At 36.7% G+C, this 22,164-nt stretch overlaps 1 protein-coding gene across 1 annotated transcript in view; it reads right to left on the reverse strand.

The window, feature by feature from the left end:
* Positions 1–886: 886 nt before the first annotated feature.
* YTHDC2 (YTH domain containing 2) overlaps positions 887–22,164 on the reverse strand; it is a 37,130-nt gene continuing 15,852 nt past the window's right edge. Inside the window, 22 exon segments of the mRNA XM_019473368.1 lie at positions 887–4,737; positions 4,739–4,828; positions 5,005–5,085; positions 6,306–6,488; positions 8,355–8,558; positions 9,613–9,790; positions 10,218–10,510; positions 12,037–12,146; positions 13,275–13,470; positions 14,019–14,224; positions 14,749–14,875; positions 15,415–15,687; positions 16,049–16,168; positions 16,309–16,414; positions 17,467–17,549; positions 18,485–18,565; positions 18,658–18,745; positions 18,828–18,924; positions 19,098–19,276; positions 20,222–20,287; positions 21,358–21,484; positions 21,855–21,990. Coding sequence (XP_019328913.1) covers positions 4,696–4,737; positions 4,739–4,828; positions 5,005–5,085; positions 6,306–6,488; positions 8,355–8,558; positions 9,613–9,790; positions 10,218–10,510; positions 12,037–12,146; positions 13,275–13,470; positions 14,019–14,224; positions 14,749–14,875; positions 15,415–15,687; positions 16,049–16,168; positions 16,309–16,414; positions 17,467–17,549; positions 18,485–18,565; positions 18,658–18,745; positions 18,828–18,924; positions 19,098–19,276; positions 20,222–20,287; positions 21,358–21,484; positions 21,855–21,990 — 3,066 coding nt within the window. The 3' untranslated portion in view covers positions 887–4,695.

A 22,164-nucleotide genomic window follows, 5' to 3' on the forward strand; every position in this document is an offset into this window, starting at 1 on the left:
TATTTATATGCATTTTTGTTTTGTGTACCCTGTTTGTTGCAATGTATACGAAAAATGATTGAAAGATCGGTTTCAGCAGTGTTTCTAGTAAAACAAAAAGGGGGAGATGTGGGAATGGGAGTCTCACTAGCGGACATTCCTGAGTTTGATTTTAATGAGCAAACACTGCACCACCTGGCATGACAAGGCACTTAAGCAGTAAATAACGGAGAAAGGAATGTGCAGTTGAAAGGAGAAAAACAAGATAAAGACCATGAAGGCATTTCGCATGATCAGAAAGAACGGGCCAATCTGCTAGAGCATAGATGCGCGTGAACACAAGGCTGTAACCTATCTGCAAGCTGCAGGTAGCGCGTGTCCATAGTAGATAACTATATAAGCCTTGTTATAAGTGTAAATAAAGGAGAATGACCATACTCATATTGAGATCTGTCATTACTCCGGAATCGCAACTCCCGCTCCGTCGTCGACACTGAACAAAGGGAAACTCCGACAATAACTCTCTTTGGAGACCAAGCTGATACGAAGAGCGGAGTGAAAACAAATGTCAATACACAGCGTCAGGAAACCGGAATGGGCCCAATGGCTCAAAAGAGCGCTTTTCCAAAACATTCGAAGTGGTGGTTTTACAGACATAACATGAAACCAGAGCAGAAGATTCTGCAGAAAGAACTATCAGAAAATTCATGGCTGCACAGTGAAATAACCGTACAAACATTTTGCATGGATTTAACTGAAGTAATGTCTGGCCACAAAGACACCATTATTTCCACTGGATGAAACCTAGCAAAATTTGTACGGATGACAATGCAGAAAACATAAGAAGTTTACCTGAGAAAACAAGGTCACTTTCCTGAGTTTCAAGAGTGGAATATTTTATTGTAGACGTTCAGACAGACTCACTCAAAAATAATTTATGCTGATCTATTGAAAGTTACAATTCAGAAATGTGTATTACTATGGTATTAGCAAGAAACAGTTGTTCACTTCAGATTAAAAAGGCAATGACAGCACATTGAAAAAGGCATGACAACACGTATTTTTATTTAGAAATAGTTCTGCAAATTACTTTGCACAGCAAAACAAATTACTATACATAATATTGTTCAGTGTTCCTTCATTCAAAATAACCTCTTTTAGTAATTTAGTTCAATTATGAAAACACTTAAATCTACTATAGATATAAAATATACTATATGATGCTCCTTGCAGACTGTGGCATAGACAAGTTGCAGTATTGCTGTTTATGGAAAAAGCATTTACCTTCAGTTTTACAGACCATCTCTTATTGTTACTGAATGACAGGAGTGCAAAGGATGAGCAACAGCAACTACTGGTTGACTTTGTCTTCTAAAGGTGGTCTCAGAAGTCACTCGGAAGCACTGATACACTGCGGCACTGAGCATACAATTAGAGAGATCAGAGGTAAGCTGCTTTTTTTTTTTTTAATCATCATTTAAAAAGCAGCGTAATTATCTCCTTACAGATGAACTTTTGATGCTTCAGTAGCTTCAAGAAAAGTCCCCTAGACCTGTTCTCTAAACGCTGCTCATCTCTGATATGGTCTTTCCTGAGTTCAGATGCTAACAGCAATCCTGAATGCATACCCATGAAGTTATGCGCAACTTAATGGGAAAAGGAGAGAAAGCAGAAAATACAAACAGGAAAGGAAGACGGAGTACAACTGAAAAACAAATTTCAGCTTATTAGAACGAAAAAGATGACATTAACTGTCCACACCGTCAGCATGGATTTATCCTAGTTTTGTCAGCATTAAAGTCATTAAAACAAAGACGTGAAACAAGCAAAATGATGTGAACCTTGTTTTAAAGTACGTGCTAAAGTATCTGCTAAAATGAAAACAACTGTATGAAGTCTGATCGCCATGAAAACATTGACAAATCATGGAAGAAGAGGAAAGTAGTTTCAAGTGTACTTAAAAGCATCTCAATACATAATTAGCTCCTGCGCACTCCTCTTCTTTGCACACGTTTAGGGCCATTTTTAACCACCTGGACAGGAGGTATGACTGGGCACAGCAGAAACTACCTTTTTTAAGAGCTGGGCCCATGTAGGGCTGGGTGCTGTGCCTGTAAGGCCAGTGCCTATTGACTTTAAATGGGCTCTGGGTGGACCAGGACCCTTTTCAAATAGTGGGCACCAGTGGGCCACATGGGACAATGTCAACATAGGTCCTCCTCTGCCACAGGCGCTACTTCTAAAGCATGACTGATAACCAGCCTAGCAATGCTCAATTCCAAATCTGTGGGATTGGCCTAGGGAATGGCCGGGGTCCTCAGTCATCTCGGGGTACTTCTCTGAATATATGCTAATGCTGCCCAGAAGGCAGTGTCTACACTCCCAGCTGGAAGATGTAGTTGGATCCCAGATCCCAAAGTGAGTCTCCAGGCTTTCCAGTCTGAAACTCAGACGGTGTCCCCCCCCTGTCACGTAATGTATTTGCAAGCCAGGTTAAATAATCCATCGTAACAGATTTGTAATAGCACTCAGTTTGGCTAGGTCTGTGCTCATGAAAGAGCATGCAGAGCCATCTGTCATATATCCAAGTAGCATCATACTCTGTTTTAACAACTGGTTGCATTAGTAAGTCTTCAGGAAGGGAAGAATTTGACACAGCATTGTCTGAATCTGAATCAGATCAAGTATCGCCCCTGTCGTCTGGGTCTTTATATGAAGAAATTCCCTTTTCCACACCTTCCAGACGATGGTCAAGTTTTTCCCAGACAGATACTGCTACATGCGGGACTATGCATTGCTCTGGTTTCTCTACATTAGCCTGATGGCTTTTAACACAGGCCAGGGCTAAAGTCTTCTCCTCTATTGCAGCCCCAGTGTCCTGCAGGGTGTGGGCCAATTAGTTTCATAGGTAGGCAACTTGGGCTTGGGCTGCTTTCAAACGCTGCATCTCTAAGCATCTCCAAGGCAATGAGCTAAGGAGATATAAGCAGGGTAACTCTCTCTTTGTGTTTCTGTCTTTCTGATTTTCTCTAATCAAAGTAGAATCTGACATCTGCGGGCAGGGCAAGGTCCTAAAATAATCAACTAAGGCATCCACTACAGGGTCAGGGTTGGTCATGATGCAGTGTACCATATCCCACTTCTGACACCAGAGTGTAAGGGCTTAAGGCAGCCCTGCCAAGTTATAGGTTCAGGATATGGTAACAGACACCAGACCAACAGCTTCAGGGACAAAGAGTTTAAATAACAGTACAGGAAGAAATACAGATCAGTAGTACAATTATCTGGGTCGTAACAACAGCAAGTCAAGTAATTCACCAAGACTGGGCTGGACCTAACATGCAGGCATGCAAAGACTTACATGACCATGGCTGTCAGGCAGGCAGCAGCTCTTCTCCAGACAAGTGACCCGGACCAGCCAACGACCTCGGGGAATGCAAATTCCTTGGTTGGACTGTCCTTTTTATCATCGAGCCACAGAAGCACTATTTGGACTTGTTAACCAAAAATTGCACCCCACCTCTGCTCCCCCTCTGTGCCAGCTCTGTCCCTGGTGTGCATGGGGCCTAGGAATCCTGTACAAGGCAATACCGCCCCTCATTGCTTTGTGGGCATGGGCCTGGAAGTATCGTATAAGGCAATACGAGCCTCACAGCTCCGTTGTATGCACTGTCTCCAGAAATACCGTATTAGGCAATACTAGCCTTACAAGCACCCAGTTAGTCTTGCAAAGGCAAAACTGACTGTTTATGTATGGAAGTCACTACACAGAATACAAAAATGGATACACAGGGTACTCTGAACTGCATGAATATTCTTAGCACACATGAAAAACGTAAATACAGGCTCAGAAGCAGAAAAAGCTCTTGGTTTAATCTAAGAATGACCACAAACGTAGGGCTGACAGTGAGCAGACTAAATTTATACAGTAGGTTAACGACTAAGGAGAAGCCCAATAAAACAAAACAACAGTAGTACAGAAGAAGAAAGAAATTGAAAGAAGAAGTATAGAAAGAAAGCATGAAGACTACGTTGAAAGATGAAGAAAGTGGTACTGGTTTTTTGGTGGGTTGTTTTTTTTTTTTTTGAAAGAAATAAAAATCTTCTAATAATGCCCAAGTTAATGAACTATTAGAATAGCATTTGGCAGCAGGCCTCTGAAAGACTGTTTCAGCTTGCCAAAGTGTGAGTACCTTTTAAAGGTGAAAAATAACTGAAACTGGGAACACCGCTGGACCAATCCACTCTCAAGTCTCATGCTCCTTTCACTTATGTATTTAAATTACAATTTTACATTCTCCAGCTGCCCAGTTGTTTGTATGAATATATCCTGCTCTCTTGCACCGTGCATATAGAAGTTCAACAAATACTTACAAAATCTTCCAATATATTTGGAGACATCTATTCTCAATTTATTTATTTTACGCAAACTGGAAGATTGATTAATTAATATTACACTGGTTTCTCTCATACATTTTACTGTGTTGAGAAAGCTTTAAATGTAAACTGTATATTTAAACTGTCTGCTGTGCTATTTTAAACCTACAAACAACTTATATGTGGTCCTTTGTTTCAAACTTAGTTTTGAACTTAACCATGTTCTTAAATATCAACTGCACGCTACTGTAAAAAAATAATTCAGTCAAAAACAGGCTGGTGAATAATGTTATGACATTTGCTAAGACAAGGAAATACTGAAACCAACATAATTTCCTCTTATTTTTCCACTGCTAGCTGCACAGCATGACTAACAACTTCAGGAGCTTGTTGCGCCACCTTCTTCCTCATCTTTATATTGTAGGCACGCTGCTGGTTCTAGTGGTTACAGCTGATGTTTCAACAACCACAGCTAAAAAAAAAATCAAAAGGAAGAGAATATTTAGTGCTAAGTGTACCTTTCCTTCCATAAACTACAAAGTAAAAACAGTACTGTAATGATACATTGTATATAGATAGCTTTTCCTCTATCATAAAAACAGCAAGTAATGCATGAAATAACTACCTCTATCACATTACTCGACTTGCTCAATCAGTTGAGGTTTTTCCTGCCAAAGGAATATGGTCCCAAAGCTGTAGCAACTGCTCTCCAACTTGTGGTTCCAGCTCCTAAAAACGAGCAGGAAATTAGAGAAGTTATTTGCACTGCTACTATTGAACATATAGAGACTATTTATAACAAAATTGTTAGATGAAGTTACTGGTGATGGCTTTCAGTCTTTCTGAAAGAGCTCATTCCTTTTGCTCTTGAGACATACATTAGAACTCCCTGCACAGGAAGGTTTTTTCACTAAGGCTCAAGAGGAGATAAAAACTTTCATAAGCAACCCTGGCCTACAGGTTGTTTGGGGTTTTTTTTTTTCATTCACAGTAAGATGTCAGTTCTTAAGAAGAGAGTTCTGAGTGAGCACACCACCACCATATACAAGAACATATGCACCATATACTTTTTACCTTCCACAGGTCACTTACTTATTAACTAAAGATCATGTTTCTCTACATCTTTTAAGTTTAATTCTGTCAAGCGTGGTGGATAATGTGGAAAGGTAGGTCACAGGTAATACAGTGGCTCTTGGTGGAATCGTAGACATCAATATAAACCAGTTGTTTTTAAGATCATTAAGACTCCTTAGGTCTTAAGAGCCACTTACAACAGAAGCACTGTTAACTCCATCACGTGCTACGTTCCTTTTCTCATTCTTACAGTATGTTCCTTTCCTCATTCTAACAACTGGAGAGGTTTTGAGGAAGAAGATGATACAAAAAGTTTAGCTCTAGCATCTCGTATCAAGGAGATATTTTGGGAGGGGACTGGGGAGAACGCAGTAACTGCCACAGAGAACTCCTGTGCCAATTCTCTTCCAGCTTTTTGTAGTTGCATTTAGCTTTAACAGATTGGAGAACTGTCCTAAGCTTTATCCTACCTCAAATCTCAAGATTCTCTTCAGCCTTTACAGGAATCTCAAAGGTATAATTATGAACAGTTACTTGGGTGTGGCAGACTATCTCAGGGAACAAATCTGAACCAAACGGGGAACAAATTTCCAGAACCAAAATTATAAATTCCAAAAAGCTTTTATTCTTGGAAGCATCCAACTTTAAAACTTTTTTTTAAATGCATATTAAACAAGAAACTGCTCTGATTTTATCAAAAAGCCTCCATTACTTCAACAGTAATGCATTAGTAGAATGTACAATGTGCATCAATGAACTGTGATTCAGATTAGCAGATATATGAGGACAGTTGAGACAAATGACAAGGCTAAACAAGCTAATACCAATACACAGGACTACCAAGTAAAGACGACTTTAGAAGAGAATAACATTACCTGGCCGTCTCTGCTTATTTGTACTCTCTTATTGTCGTTCCAAGGGTTGAGCAAATGGTGTGCAAACTGAAAAGGAATGCTTTCTTTGCAGATCCACTCCACCTTAAATACACCTCCGAAACCAGCAGATCCCCAGTCTTGACTTTTCTCGCACCCTATCTCTGAAGCCATTCTAGCAAAACCCTGGAGCAAAAATTGAAATATGAAAGACAGAATTAGAACATATCTGCTTATGTTGGATTTAAATGAATGATTGGACTTCATACGAAACTTTCAAATTAGTTTCAAAGTGATTCATACACTTTCCCCCATGAAGCTGGATCTTGTAAAATGTTTACTCTAGAAAGTTAAAAGAAGTATCATTTTTTTTTTCCCACTTCAAATATGCCTTCTAGAGTTTGACCACAGAGAATGTCTCTCAATTAATCTCTCACAATTACCATTAAAAGTTTTTTTAAGCTTTGTAACAGAGGCTGAAAAGGTGTTGTAAAAACATTTTAAGTGTAAGGAATCAAGATGAATGTTCTACTACATAATAGTCCATTAGCTATTCCTTGTTAGTTGTAAATATTTTTTGCAGAAATCCATTCCTTCCCATGTTCCCTGTATGTTAACAAACTTTCACACAGAATTAAGAGAGTGTAGCTGTTCTTCAAAGAAAGAAGTCAAAGTTGCTTTTAGTTCCTTCTTCAATGAAGCGGGAAGAAATTCCAACAAGACAAGTATTCAGAAAGAAAATGAAAGAATTTCATTTCTTATTCAAAGTTGCTTCTAACCTATTTAAGGACACCCCTACTTGTCCACACACCAAACAAAACAAAAAAACCCCAAACCCACCACACACCCAACTTACCAACTCTTCAGGCAAATTTATGCCAGTTATGACTTAGGAGGCCAAGAGATGCAGTGCACTACCTAAGTTACCAGCACACACTACTGTTGTAAGACATGCAGTCCTAGATAGCTCAAGCCAGACTTAAATGGAAATTAATAAAAGGAACAGAGGAAAAATAAAGGTGGAAAGTAAAGAGACACTTGGTAAAAGAGAATATTAATAGGAATGTTAATCTCACATTCCCATGAATGTCCAGCGCATTGTCAAAACTGGAAGGGCAAGCAACATCCGCCACCTAAACTCCTGACTTCAGCACGTCTTCCCCTCCCAGCTTTCTCATCTAAGAGCATCAGCCCATTTTCAGTATCAAATGGCATGCTGAAAATTGCTTTCCAATATTACATCTGCATTTGCCAAATCATCCTACGTGTATCTTACCATAATCCTTCAGTGGTATCACCAAGACAGCTGTATTTGGCCTAGTTCATTAGATTTTAAGTTTAGCTGACTTTTATGAATAGTTCTATATAAAGAGGTAAGTTGAACTTTCTTTACCTGGAACAAATGAGTTTAGCCCTCTCTACAACACAGCTAACCTGCAACTTGGCACTACCAGGTCGAGTCTTTAACTTCAAATTGGCTACAAATTTGTCACCAAATTGTTGACAAATACCTTGCTAAACTTGAAGTCAACACATAGCTCTGGAAGAATCATGGCCATGACTTTCCAGCTTCCTAACTTTTAGAAACTACAGTTCAGGCAAAACAGATTTTACTAAAATTTGTAATAAAGACATCTGAGTTTCCTGGCTTTAGAAAGCTGTGACTTGATTATAACTGCTTGTTCACTTACAATATTTATTTTGGCATGCAGAGAAAAAAGTAGCAATCCCCTGCTTTGTTTGGATTTTGTTGTTCGTTTGTTTTGTTGTTGTTTTAAAGGATTAATGTCAGGTATAAACGTTATTCTGACTCAACATGTTTGGAGGCAATTCAGTCTTAGCCTTTGAGTGACAAACTCAAGTTAGCTAAAAGGGCATATTTCAGGGAAGAATGAAGTACTCTTTCCTCAGCAACCAGATACATTTGCTTGCTACTCTACTTATTAGAAGGTCAGAAGTCATAAGGAAAAACCTCCATACTACACAGTCATTTGCTGTGCTCTCCTAAACCATCAACCAAAGCTAATATTTAGTTATCAACTAAGGACTCACCTGAAAGTGTCCAGACCCTTGAACAGAAAATATTAAGTAAACCATGCTGCTCTCCCAAAAGGCTCTATTTAGTTTTCGTTCATTACTTGGTGTAGTAGACCATATACCCTTCTGTTGAGAAATATCAATGTTTTGCAAGTTGCTACTTTTCATTATAAAGTACCGAACTGGCATATTTGGTCTTGGTGAAGGAGATTTGGAACCCTGGAAAAATTAAATTAAATTAAGCTACAATAAAATAAACCAGGCTTTAGTTCTGAAGTTTTACACACATGAAGACAGAAATCCCTTGACTGCGCTCCTACCCTCCTCCCCCAGATTCTGAAAGAAACACAGAATCTATCAGCTGGTATTGTCTGAATTGGTTTTAAAATGTATTTCACATCTATTTTACATTTTTTAAGCACTTTCCAAAATAATAATTCATTCATGAGGGGCAACAAAGAAGTAGAGCAGAACAGGCATAAATAGTCTAGTGATTAATTACAATTCTTTGAAGTCTGACACACCTTCAGATGACACAAAATTAATCATTCCAGACCGCAGCCTGAAGCACACTAGTCACATTTCCAGCTTCAGGAAACATAAGTTTTCTCTCTTTTACATTGGCTGAATTTAAAAACTGAAAGACTTAAGAGGAATTATTAAATCCTCCAATGAGTCCATGCCTGGAAGAACAATGGGGTTTCCTCTCAGTGATCTGTTTAATATTACCACAGCTTACTATTCAAGTACATAGGGAGAATTATGCCAATAACGTCATTAAAAATATGTGCTTTGTTAAAATAACCATCCTAAAAAAAGCAAGCAGTCATAGTAAGGTATATAACACAAAACTTAAAGAGAATCAGTATCAACATATGCTATTACAGAAACAGAGGAAGGCAAAATCCAAAGAATTCAGAAGAGCATGTACTGTATACTAGTTTAGAAAAAAAAAAAATTAATACACCTTCACTGGTTATTATATCACGTTTAAAAAAAAAATCTGATTTTTTTCTACTTTGGATAGCTTTAACTCGGCAGTCTGCAAAGAATAGTATTTTTACTGTATTAAACTAGCGTAACAAGGATATTTAGTCTTGATTTTAAGTTCCAGAAAGAAATAAGTATTATGCAGCTGTTAAAAATTAAAATTTAAGTTAGGTTCTTAATTTATCAATATAATACCTGATAGTTGCTGAAAGACATCAGCAAAATTATTTCTGAAATTCTATTAATTTTGAAGAGTGGGGTAATTTGTTTATGAGAACTCTACCTTTCCAGATATTGGAGAGGAAGGACTAGCACAGGGGCTAGGATAGCTACTGCTGTCTGTAGACTTCACTGATGATTGATCTGACCTGTCATCTGAAGTTCGTTTGGAGTGCAGAATGTTTTTTTCTTTGTACTTCTTTGGCTGGTGAAGTGCGGGAGGCGTAGATTTCATTAAAACTCTAAAAAGTAAAGGTAGATACAGGACATACCAGGAGTTTCATAAGCGGTCACAGAACAATTTGTATCGACATATCAGCCTATTGCATGACTATATATATTACAGTAATTCCAAAACATATTAAACACTAACTAAAAAAAATACTGATCATGCATTGGTTTTGAATGCTAGGGTTAAACCTCTTCTGCTACTTCTTCCCAGAGACCACAATTCATGGACAACATTCCTGACTGCTCTCTCAAACAGCAGACACACATATGAAATACTTCTCAATGAAATCACAACTACAATGCAGCATAGGACAGTATCAATTATTTCAACTGTATTTCTGTTGTTTCTTCCTTTTTATTACTAGCAGAAATTCAAGTGATGCTTTTATAGCTAAATAAATTACAACCTACAGTCTCTAGAAGATCTCAAAAGCTTACTTTTCAGTATTAGAGGAGTCATCAGAGAATTCAGTTTCTGCTGAGCTTTTTCTACTGTTGGTTGACCTCCATGTAGATGCTAAAGGAAGTTCTTCAGAAGTCATAGGTCTTGGTCTCTGACCAATTCCTGAAGGCTGCTGCAAACCTGCAGACTGTTCTTCAGTACTTAAAACAGCTATAATTGCTCTTACAGTTGTTTCATCAACCTGAGACCACGGTTTAGAAGGAGCTCGCATACGACGCAGAAATAAGCTATGCCACTTCTGTCTGAGTTGCAACAGCAAACCAGCAGCCTGTAATGAATTTCAATTCTGTTAAAGACTAATAAAAATTAGATCAGACAGGTAAGGGTACCCTAAGTCTTTTCCTATCAGGCAGCATCTGGCATTCTGAAATGAACAGGGTCCAAACTGAAAGGCAAGACTAAAGTGCCAGGGAGGGGGAGAAAACCCCACATTTAAACTAAGCTGTTAAGTTATCTTTTCTTTCCTCGGGTGCAAGATCATTTTTAAAATATTTTATTTCATTTAGCTCTGCACCAAACTTAAAATTGTATTGTAAACCCACAGGATTTTTTTATTTTTCACTTTTAAAAAGATAAAATAAAAAAAAAAAATCTTTTCATGCTTTATGCCCTTCCTCTCAATTCAGTCTGTATTCATGCACTCTTCATTCATACCTGAGGGGAAAGAAGTCTAAGTAACATATTTTTCTTACGCAGACTTCTGCTCAAATGAGATGACTGAATTTAGAAGACTATAGTCTAATTCCCATGTTATCAGAAACATTTCCATTAAAAAAAAAAATTAAAAATAAAATAAAATAAAAAAAATCACGCTTTTGAACATCTCTGGAAAGGACAGTATTATTATTACATCTGATAAGTCCAAGTGTTTCATAACCCATAAACTACTTTGCCTCCTACCACAGCCTGAGCTTCTCAAGGACCTGAAGACTTCTACCTTCAAAAGGTTTTCTTCTTTTTCTAAAATCTGACAGCAACTTTCTTTCAGCAACTCCAACTTCAAGTGCTCCAATTTGACCAAACTTTAGTCATCCTCTCAGAGAAGGAAATACACAATATGCTATTGTGAATGTTCACTCAACTCCTGCTCAGATTTTGGCTAACCCCGCTCATACTGAGGCTTGATGTGTGCTGGGAGCAGTGCCATTAGGTCAAAGTGAGAGCACCACGTAGGCAGGCCAGAAAAAGCTGAAGGGCCATTATGCAGTTTGCTATCTCCAGCAGCCATTATCTTTTGTCTGGCAGTTTTGTCAGAATCTGCTAACTTATGGAAATGCACCAAACCTCCAAGCTGGAAGGTATAAAACATCAGCTTACCCAAAAAGCTTTTGAAGTGGATCCAACAGCAGCTGGACTGCTGAGGCTTTCCTGCTTCCCGGTGTGATACAGGGGATGCCCACACCGTGACAGAGGAAGAAGGGTGAGCGCTCTCGCCGTCAGCTAGGTAACTAATTCTTTTTTTCTTTTTGCTCATAGGTGCACGAATTGAGAGTTACAGGTTATAAGTTACAAAACCTTGACTTGAATGGTGAATAAGTGAATTCACACGATAGACAAGTCTGGGCAAAAGGGGATTGAGCCCCTGTTTGTTTGTTGTATTTCTTAATAAGCTCATGAAATAAAGGTTAAATCACAGAGTACATCATCCTGTAAATCTGAGAGACCTAAACGGACTGTGACAGCCATTCTTACAGGAAATTCTTGGTTACCCAAATGTTTCAGAAATCTTTTTAGGAAGATAGAACATAAATATACTTCTACAAGAAACAAGCATCAAAGTGATACATTACTTACTTCAGGGTCCAGTTTGAGATGGAGCCATTCATCTAGCTTCAGTAGTGCCAAATTAGCAGTTGTTTTGTCCTCCATCTCACTATCACTGTTATCATTAGATACCCCATCCCCTGTATAAAAGGTGCATTAACATTTCTACATTATTTCCACTTACATACAAAAAACTGAACACTACTGTATTGCCAGCAATAAACCCATTTTCCTTCTAAATTTTATCTTAAAATGTAAACATTTGTAAAACCACTTTTTATTTTCTGCAAATACACCTCAGTGAAAAGTCTTTGCTTCAGTTAGCAGAACTCAAGTATCCAGACCTGCTGAGGGCCCTGCTATGTAAGCTATGATCTGACTCACTCATGTACCTTCATCAGTACCAACAAGCTATTATCAAACTTTTGCCTGAAGCTGTTTGAAAAACCACACATTACTCTATGATTTATTTCCTAGTAAAACAGCAGATTTAAAGATCCATTAAGAAAAAAATAAATTATATATACATATGGATTTTAAGTAGGATTCTATTTTTTTTTTTAAAGTGCAATTCAATCAGCATAAACACTGTTTTAAGGGTAACAGTTTAAGAGCAAGACAGGAAAGCTTCAAAAATAACTTGGACTCTTACTTTGATTCAAACTAATATTTCTAGAGAACTGGCAGCAGGATAGATTATTTTTGCTTCTATTCCTACAGCACTCCATTTCAATTAAAAAAAAAAAGGAAATTTATATATATTCCCTATTACTTCTAGTTAATAGTATAGCTAATTGCCGTTAAAAGTTATCAGTAGAAAATAATCTTTAAAATGAATGTTTCAGCTGGAAGCACTATGAGTATTTGCCATATTGATAGTTTCTAAATTATTATTCAGTTTGAATAATCTGGTTCGAAGTATCAAATAAACTAGTCTGTAGAAAAAACATACATACTACACTTTTCAGCATTATTCCTGTCATTAGACATTCTGTTTGCATTTTTTATTTCTTTACAAACTATACTGTAATTCCTGAGATTTCAGAACTATGTAAGTGTAATTTATGGATATGAATCTATAATGATTCACAAAACTGAGACATTTATTACAGAGCCTATAAACTATTCTTAAACAGCTACAGGAACTATAGCTCTGTCGTTTTAAGAATTAGCCAATATATGTATTAAATATTCTTGAAAAATCAGCCTTCCATATCACATACTAGTATCTACCAATGGAAACATTCCAAATCCAAACCCCACTATACCTCGAAAGGATGAAGGTTCCTGCAAAGCATTACTTGGTAATCTAGCTGGTCCACAGAAGAGTGACACAGTGACAGGTGTTACAACAGAACAGCATCTGATATTTGCTATCCTGTGAGCTCTCGTCATTTCATCATATATAAGCCAGTCTGTAGGGAGTGCCTGAATGGCTGCAGCTTGCCCATTTGCCGGCGGAATCTGTGCAAGAGCAAGTAAGACTAGGCTAGTTTACACTCTATTTGTAATTAAAATAAATTTTAACATATTTCTTATTTTATATATGTAGAAATAAATACATATTTATATGCACATAAACTTATATATACAAATAAAAAAGTGAGAGAGAATTCAACCAGACTCACAGATTATCCTACCACCTTGAAACAAAATACTTGCTTTAAAAAAGGATCTCAAAAAAAAATCAGTTTCAGAGCAGAACTTCTTCCTGCTATTATGAGCAGGGATTGTTACATCTTTAAAACAGTTTCGTAACTAGGGTTTTTTTACCATTTTGCCTCGTTCCACCTAGAAGGAGGACTAACTGAAATAAGTTTTGATGAAATAATATTGGAAAAATAAACTAACTCAAATTCTTTATTTTATCAACTGCCAGGAAAAGTATTTTCTAAAAATGCAGTGTTTAACGCACATGCTGCTCTTAAAGTACTGACAACTATGAAGAGACATTTCTAAAACGTTTGATATAGTGCTCTTTTTTGTGAACTATAAATTCAAAGTGATTTTACCTTTTTATACTGAGGTTGACTAAGAACAGAGGTAGGATGAAATCGCACTTTCTTCTCCTTTGGTCCAGTCAAAACCAAGCTTTCTCTGTCTACATGCACTAGATTGGGATACATCCCAGCCACTAAGGCAGCTTTAACTACAGCCCAGTTTTCAGAGTTAGTATTAACATCTCTAATATCAGCTCCTCCTCTGGCTCTAACAAAACCTGAAGAAAGAAGAGGACAAAAATGTGTTATATTTGCTTGTATTTAAGATATACCATTTTGCCTCTCAAAAGGAATTGGGGGGGGGGGGGAAGTGAAATAAACTGCAAATTTGTTGCATTTTTCACCACTGCCAACCCTAACAGCACCAAGAAGAAACCATTGTACTGAAATCCTTCCTGATAAGGAGTTTTATACTAACAGAGAATAGAATTACTTTTTACAACCCAAAGACATTTCCTACGGAAATAATTCATTAGAACGTAAAAATCCAAGGAAACATATCTCACACTGAAAGCCAGTGGCATGTGGAACAATCAGGGCACTTTCAGTTAGATCAGCTGTTCCCCAGCCACACTTCCTCACTCTAGCATCTGCACCATGCCCAGCATGAATGTGTACTGGTCTGTTTCAAATTAATGAAAATGACACCAGTGAACACTATTCTTGTTACAATTTGTATACACTTGTACTAGGTATACACTTGACTCCAAAACTATGTTAAAATTTTTTCCAAGCTATTTACCTGAGGCTCTAAGCTGGCCAAGCAACTGTGTTCTCATTCCTATGATGATTTCCATCGTGGCTTGAGAAAGGAAGTTCTTTTCACAGAAGGCTCTCTCCCAGCCATCACTGCGTGCCTTCTGCCATGCCTGTAAAGAATTTTTTTTTTACATTTGCCTATTAATTAGCTAAAATAAAAAAAAATGCACCTTTTTTAAAAAATGACATTTACATCAGTAAAATGAAGGCAAAAACCATTCTGAAAGAAGGGAAATGTATCAAACCAGATTTTTTTTCTCCTGGTTAAGTACAAGATTCTCTTTACCCATTCCCTAAATTTAAAATAATGATCTTAACATAATGATCTTTATAATAACTTAATATAATGATCTTATAATAACATAATGATCATTATGTTAGTTATCAGCATAGCAGGATATAAAGTGGCATCTTGTTGGAACATTCAGAATTTAACCAGGTTTGAAAATATAAGCAAAAAATCTGACAAAAAGTGTTCCCTCACAAATTTATGAGTCCAATATACAGGAAGGCCACTAGGCAAAAATGAAGTTTCTTCTCTAAAGACTTAATCGTAGTCTATCATTCTACATCCAACTTGATTGGTACATTATTTACTTTGATATGTAATCTATTGCAATTAGTACTCTTTCTGAAGATGAAATAATACCTGGAAAGCCCTGAGAAGCGCCATATGGTCACTAAATGTTCCTGCAGTAAAACGTTTTCTACACAGCATGGCTGCACGCTTTTGAGAGGCCAGTGTAGGTAGGACGAAAGGGTCTCGATATGCAAGAGTGCAAGCAATAGTAAGAATAGGATCCAGGCACTTCAGAACAACAGCACACAACACCATTTTACCAAGGTGTGGCTCTACTGGTAATTCAGTGAGATGATAACCAAGTTCAGTGAGGTCTTCCCAAGGGTCCATGGCATCTATTGTCTGTTTAAGGAAAAAAAAAAAAAAGGGGGGGGGGGGGGGAGGGGGAAAGTGGACAAAATTAATTTGCAATAAAAGCAGAAAGGATGTGAATACTGGACATTAACTAGACTTGTTCCCAAACACTAAGAAAGCAAGTCAAACTCTTAACAGTTTGAGATGAGATTTTTAAGCACTCTCTTCCCTTAACATGGAAAAATACATCCATGCACACAAAATTAAAATAGACAACACACAAAAATTCAAAGCATCCTTAAGTAACTAAACAACAATCTCAGTACAAACAAAACTCAGTAAGATATGTTGCCACACCACAAATATAGAATCAAATACAATTCCCATCTAAATGTATTCCTCTGCTGACCTTAAGCATTTGCACAGCATTTCTCACAATTAAAGCTGGTGGAGGATCAGGAGCTTTCATAAGAAAGTCAACAATTGGACAATTAATTGGAGCCAGAAGTTTTGTGTGTAAACAAAGCTCCTGCAAGTTAAAAAGCAAAAAAAGATTGTTAAGATTGAGGGGGGGGGGGGGGGGGGGGATCCACAGAGGTTTGAGTTCATAGTATGGTTCGATGATAAAAAACATTTTTTAAAAGTTATAATTTCTAACTGAACGTGCACCTGAAGTGGCATTCTTAGAAGTTCTGGAGTCTGAAATTCCAACATATTCTGAAATCGGAGCCTGCTGAAGAGACGAAAACAGACTCCAGGCTGACAGCGTCCAGCCCTTGAAAATAAAATATGGTAAGTTGTTGAAAATTAGAATTTCTTAAAAAAAAAAAAAAAAAAAAAAAAAACAAAACATCACCACCACACACGCGCACACACACTTAGAATGGAAATGTAGAAGCAGGTCTAAGAAAAAGATAGTTTTGTCATTAAGTGTAAGTCCCACACATGAGGTGAGAGTTTTCCAGTACATGGATTATTTTTGATAGTATGTAAATTTGTTACTATAATTTTACCCTAACCCTGAAAGACCTGGAGAAAAAAAAATAAAGCCTATCTAAAAACAAAGTGATGTGGGTTTCTTGCTAACCTAAGATCAATCCAAATCTCAACTGTCCTTTGCTGTAAGAAATGTAAGTCGTAAACTTCATTTCTTCCTCTTCACATACCACAGATAGTTGGAAGTTACTCTGGGAGTAAAAGGTAGAATGAAGACCAAACAACTTGTGAGTGAGGGGACAGAGACAGCAAATGCTCACATTCACGCTCAAATTCCTGCAGGTTAATGCCGATATCACATCACCAAACAGGCATTTGTTGCTACATATCCTCTTAGCCCTCACCCAGTGTTGGTAAGAATACGATAAAGGCCTGTTAAGACATGAGTAGTTTGGAGAAGGTCAATAAGGAATCACTACTCAATGTCTCTTTTAATATAGGGAAGAAGGGGCATCAATTAAAAACTAGCAATAGGCAGCCCTTTGCCCAGAGATAAGTTGTGAAACACCTTATTGGACACTGTGGCTGCTGGTGCTACATGGGAGAAAGAGGAAGGAGAACAAGTTCTTGGGGGAAAAACAACCTAGACCTCATGCAAGCTTTGGGAAATTCCTGAGTGTCACTTTTCTACAACTTGGGAAATTACTCCAAGGAAATACATGCTGACCCTTACTCTTCTGCAGAGAATCACCATTGACCATTGTCCAACACAACAGTGGACTAGGCTAGTAACGTTACCCAGTGTGGCTGCTATTATGTTGTGTACTTTATCCTTAACATACAGGACAGTGGATATCTGCAAAATAAAATTCAGTATGAAGCATTTATTACCTGCCTTTTCTCTGGATAGCACTGGCTTTTGAAATCCACACCATTTTTAGCATTGTAACACAACTCAGTGCATCAAAAGACTTCTATAAAAGCAAAGCAAGGAACATAAAAAGAAGATTGAATAGGGTACATGAAATAAAAGTTACTAATGATTTAGATCATCAACAGAAGTTCTCTAGGAACAAAAAAAAAAAGCACCAGCAGCTTCTGAAATAAAGGTATGTTCTAAAACACTTAGTTTTGAGTGAATTTATGCTACCTCCTTCGCAGTATCTTTGTGCTACACAGTTCTCTAAAGTTTTCTAGTCAACAGGTAATTGTAAGTCAATAGAAGACATGGATTGTGTTTTGTGGTATCACAAACCAAGCAGAAATATGTTATTATTTTTAATAAAGTTTTTCTCTTTGTCTCACTTGGAAATTACATCCTTATTTTCCTACATTTGATGCAAAATTACAAAAAAAAATTGTATTACAATGGGAACTTCAGAAATTTGGTGTGCGTATCTCCTATGAAACCCAATTTTATTTTCTAAGCCATGTACTAGGTCTTAAACTGCCTCATTGTATCACTTTTCTTGAACAAGTAATTAGGGAATGGGCATTCAACACATCAAAAGCAATGCTTAAAAATTTAATGGATTATTGGGCTAGACACAATAGTAGGACAAAGGGAACTCCCAGTGTTCTCCAAGTCTCAAGAAGATGGCAGTCTAAACTGATGGACTTGTTTTAAAAAAAATCAAACAGAAATACTAAATTAACAACAACAAAAAAAAGATACAGATATATCAATATATCAACCTGTAATAGCTTTTACAGGGTTTTTAAACAGCCAGCTATTTACAGGTTTTGTCATAAAACAAATGGATGTCAAAACTCAGTGAGGTTTGTTGCTTGACATGCACTAGCTCTCAGCCTACTACAAAAAAAAAATAGTTTTCCAAAATTTATGTATTATGTATTTTAAAATAACACTAGGAAGTTTACTGCCCAAAGAAAGTTAAGCCAATCATACCTCTTTCATCTTGCCTGAGTCAATAACAAATACAACATCATTGACCGTTATGCTGGTTTCTGCAATATTAGTAGAAAGAATCTGAAATAAAAAAAAAAAACCCACCATAGTAACTGTAAAAGCAAAGACAAAATAGATCGATATAATATCTGACAAAGTCCTCTGATACTTGCTATTTTGCGGACGCCAGAAGGTGGACTTTTAAGCACCTTCTTCTGATCCAAAGTCTGCATATTTGAATGAAGCATGAAAACTTGGTATCTAATGCAAGACAAAGAACATTTTAGGGATCTTTAAAAGAAGCAATAAAAACTCAGGACAACCACAGAACTAGAGGTTTTACCTGTGAGCATTATCAGCAAATCTCTTGTCATCAAAAAGAATACGGTCCCTCAGGCTAACTATCTCATCATATCCAGGAAGAAATATTAAAATCGCTCCTAAAAAAGAATTTGGTTTGCAGAGTTAAAGAGAAAATTCACTTCAAATATATGTCAGTACTGCATATACTAGCACTCGGAAGGTTTTACCTATTTGGTATTACTGAAAAAAGAGCATCAGCATCAGAAGTTGAATCCACAGCAATTTATTGGGAGTGTGTGTATGTACCTACCAGCATCACAACTATGACAGATGTTATAAAGTAAGTGCATAATCAGGTCCAGATCCACTTTTTCATCATCAAAACTGTGATGATAAGCTTTCAACAGTTCTCTGTCCTCTGCACTAAGGTCACTATCACTTGTTTGGACCAGGGAACTTTCATCGAGATTTCCAAATTCCACTGAAGCGCTAAAATATACAAATACACAGGCCAGAGTCAAGGTTGTTTGCTTCGGGTTTGCATTCAGCCAGCAATTCAAATTTAGATCAAGACCAACAAGACTACTTGTCTCAAATTTTAATTTAAAAGTGTAGCAGAACAGCATCTCCACAACACTATTACTGTTCACTGGTTTAAGTGTTAACCCCAGCAAAGCATGCAACTTCAATTTTTAGCGTTAACTTTAATTTTGTTATACTTCATTGAAATACAACCATAAGCAAATGTGACAGAACTTGAAGTATAAAGACGCTATTTGTTTATCTATTAAAGGAAAAATATTTAAGAGAAATGTATTTTCCAAAAACTTCCCTACCATAACCGTTAAGCAGGTATTACACTAACAAAAACTACACTAAGAGAAATCAAAATAATATAGGTATCTACAAAACTGTAACTAAACTATAAGTTAACCAAAAAACAATTCTTGAATGGCCTAGTGTACGTTACTCATATAAAGTTTCTTTAATATGGCTATCATGTATCAACAATATACAGATAAAAACACACAATAGATTTGTTTCCAAAATAAGCATCTGAAATTAAAATGGTACATCGTATAGAATCACCATCTCCTCTGCGTATTTCTTTAAGTTACTATAATCACATCCTGCCTAGATATATAATCATGATAGGAATGCCCATATCAAGATGATAAACACTAAGTCCTACACCACTAGAACTATATTTAAACTAGGAGCTGTACAAACATAATCACTATGATACTGAATACAAACAAACTTTTTTTTAAATAACTATGTTTTCAAAATATTCCTATTCTCAAATAAATCTTGCTATTCAGGCCAGATTTTAAAATATAAAAAGCTAAAAACTGTTCTGATTAAAAGAAGACAAAACATAAATTTGCCTTCACTGCGTTATACAACTGTTTCTGCAAAGTAGTTATAGCTTACCTGTAGGACTCCAACAGGTCAACAACCTCTGTCTGTCCAAAGCGCTTAGCCCAGTCCAAAGCCATCCTGAAAGAGTTGCATAAAAATCTTTATTAATTTCTCACTTCAAAAGATACATATGAATAGCACATTACATGAGGAGACAACTGACACCGCACTTTTCTATCAATTTCTGCCATTATTGTTTAATCAGTGCAGTTATTGTTGGATCTGCAATTTCCCATTTTAAAGTGCAAAACCAGGTGTAATAGCTGTATGATTTTTAGATAACTGCAATTCTTTACCAAGAAAGAATGCCAGTTTTACACAGAAGTACATGCAAACATGCAGAAGGAAATGAGGAGAAAGAATGCGCTGTTCCTTCAAAAACCACACACCAATGTGCAGAGATAAGCCATGCCTTTTTGCAGTACCCTTTACTAGCTCCTTTAAATCATCCCGAGAAGTCACACCCCAGACATTTTTTCTGCAAAATGCGTGAAAATACTGGGCTTTTTGATGTCTTACGGAAGTTCCCCTCCTCACAATGCAGTTCACTCTGTCTTCCTTTTAAACTGCATTCCTTCTCAAGTTTTTCAAGTAGTACCACCAAATATCAGACCCCTGGAATCCTAATTCTTATCTTTCCATATTACAATTATTTACTATAGTTCCCGTTTATATGAAGACACAATTCATGGCCACAAAAATCTAAATTTTTACAGATTCACAAATATTTTTACATGATACAACATATTCACAGATATAACACAGCAAAGATCTTTGCACCTGTAATACACTATTTTTAAATCCGATATAGGTTACTCTCTCAAAATAAGAATCACCAAACATTTTGGGTCTAATTCAATCAACCCAGTAAGAAAGATTCCAATTTTTCTCCTAACCAGTGTGTTAAATCAGACTCATTGAAACCAAGAGTGTATATCCCATATTCGAGACTGTTTAATTAAGAATTCAATTTAGAATTTACAGAAAACAATGTGATAAACAGAAGTTAGAAACTTCGACTGCCAGAACCTATTAGAGCTTACAGTAATCTGATAAGTTAGCAAATTAGTTTAGATGTTACAGAGATTTCTTTCTCATTTGTATATTGACAAATAAATAGATCTTTCAGTTTATCTGTCTGTCTTTACCAGCCATTGGATGACTTGCAGTGGATACTTGCTCCCATACTGATCAGTTGTTCTACTTGACTCAGAAAGCCTCTCCCTGAAGCAATCATTAGGGCAGTTGCACTGGTTTCACTGTGCCTATAATCAACTAAGTACCAAAAAAAAAAAAAAAAAAAAATCAGCAAAACCAATACAAACATTGTTACTTTTTCATCTAAATGTAGTATGACTTTCAAAACCCAGCCCAAAGAGAATTTGTTTCCTCTCTTCATCCCACCAGTCAGTATATATGAATTTAACACTATTTTAGAAACATATTATAACGTCTGTCAATATTTCAAAACAAGTACAAGAAGAAGTAACTACAAAAGTCATTAGTTCTGCTAACTCTATTCATTTTTTCAACAGGCATCAGAATTCAAAGGTAACAACATTTGAAATTGGAGATAAAGCAGACACAAATTCAAGTCATTTTGTGGGGGTTTTTTTTCCCTTATGTAGTAAGATGAGAAACGTACCACTGACATTTTCAGTTAAAATGAGATGGAACACCTGAGCAAAGGAATCAATATCTTTATGCAACCAGATGTCAGAAAGACAAGAATCCATTTCTTTTATTAGCCACGGTTCAAGGCAATTCGCATCTTTTTCAGTCTGAAGAGAAAAAACAGTATTGAAAGATTAATCTCTTCGAAGAGTTGTCTTTATTCTCATATATTAGACATGAAGAATTTGAACAGTTAGTTTTCCAAGTAACAACCAGAAATACAGCATTCAGGTATCAGTTAAAGCATTTATTGTGTCATATGCAAGTACTTTAAACAACGG

This window comes from Aptenodytes forsteri, unplaced genomic scaffold (genome assembly GCF_000699145.1).
Source record: "Aptenodytes forsteri isolate BGI_AS27 unplaced genomic scaffold, ASM69914v1 Scaffold69, whole genome shotgun sequence".
NCBI lineage: Eukaryota > Metazoa > Chordata > Aves > Sphenisciformes > Spheniscidae > Aptenodytes > Aptenodytes forsteri.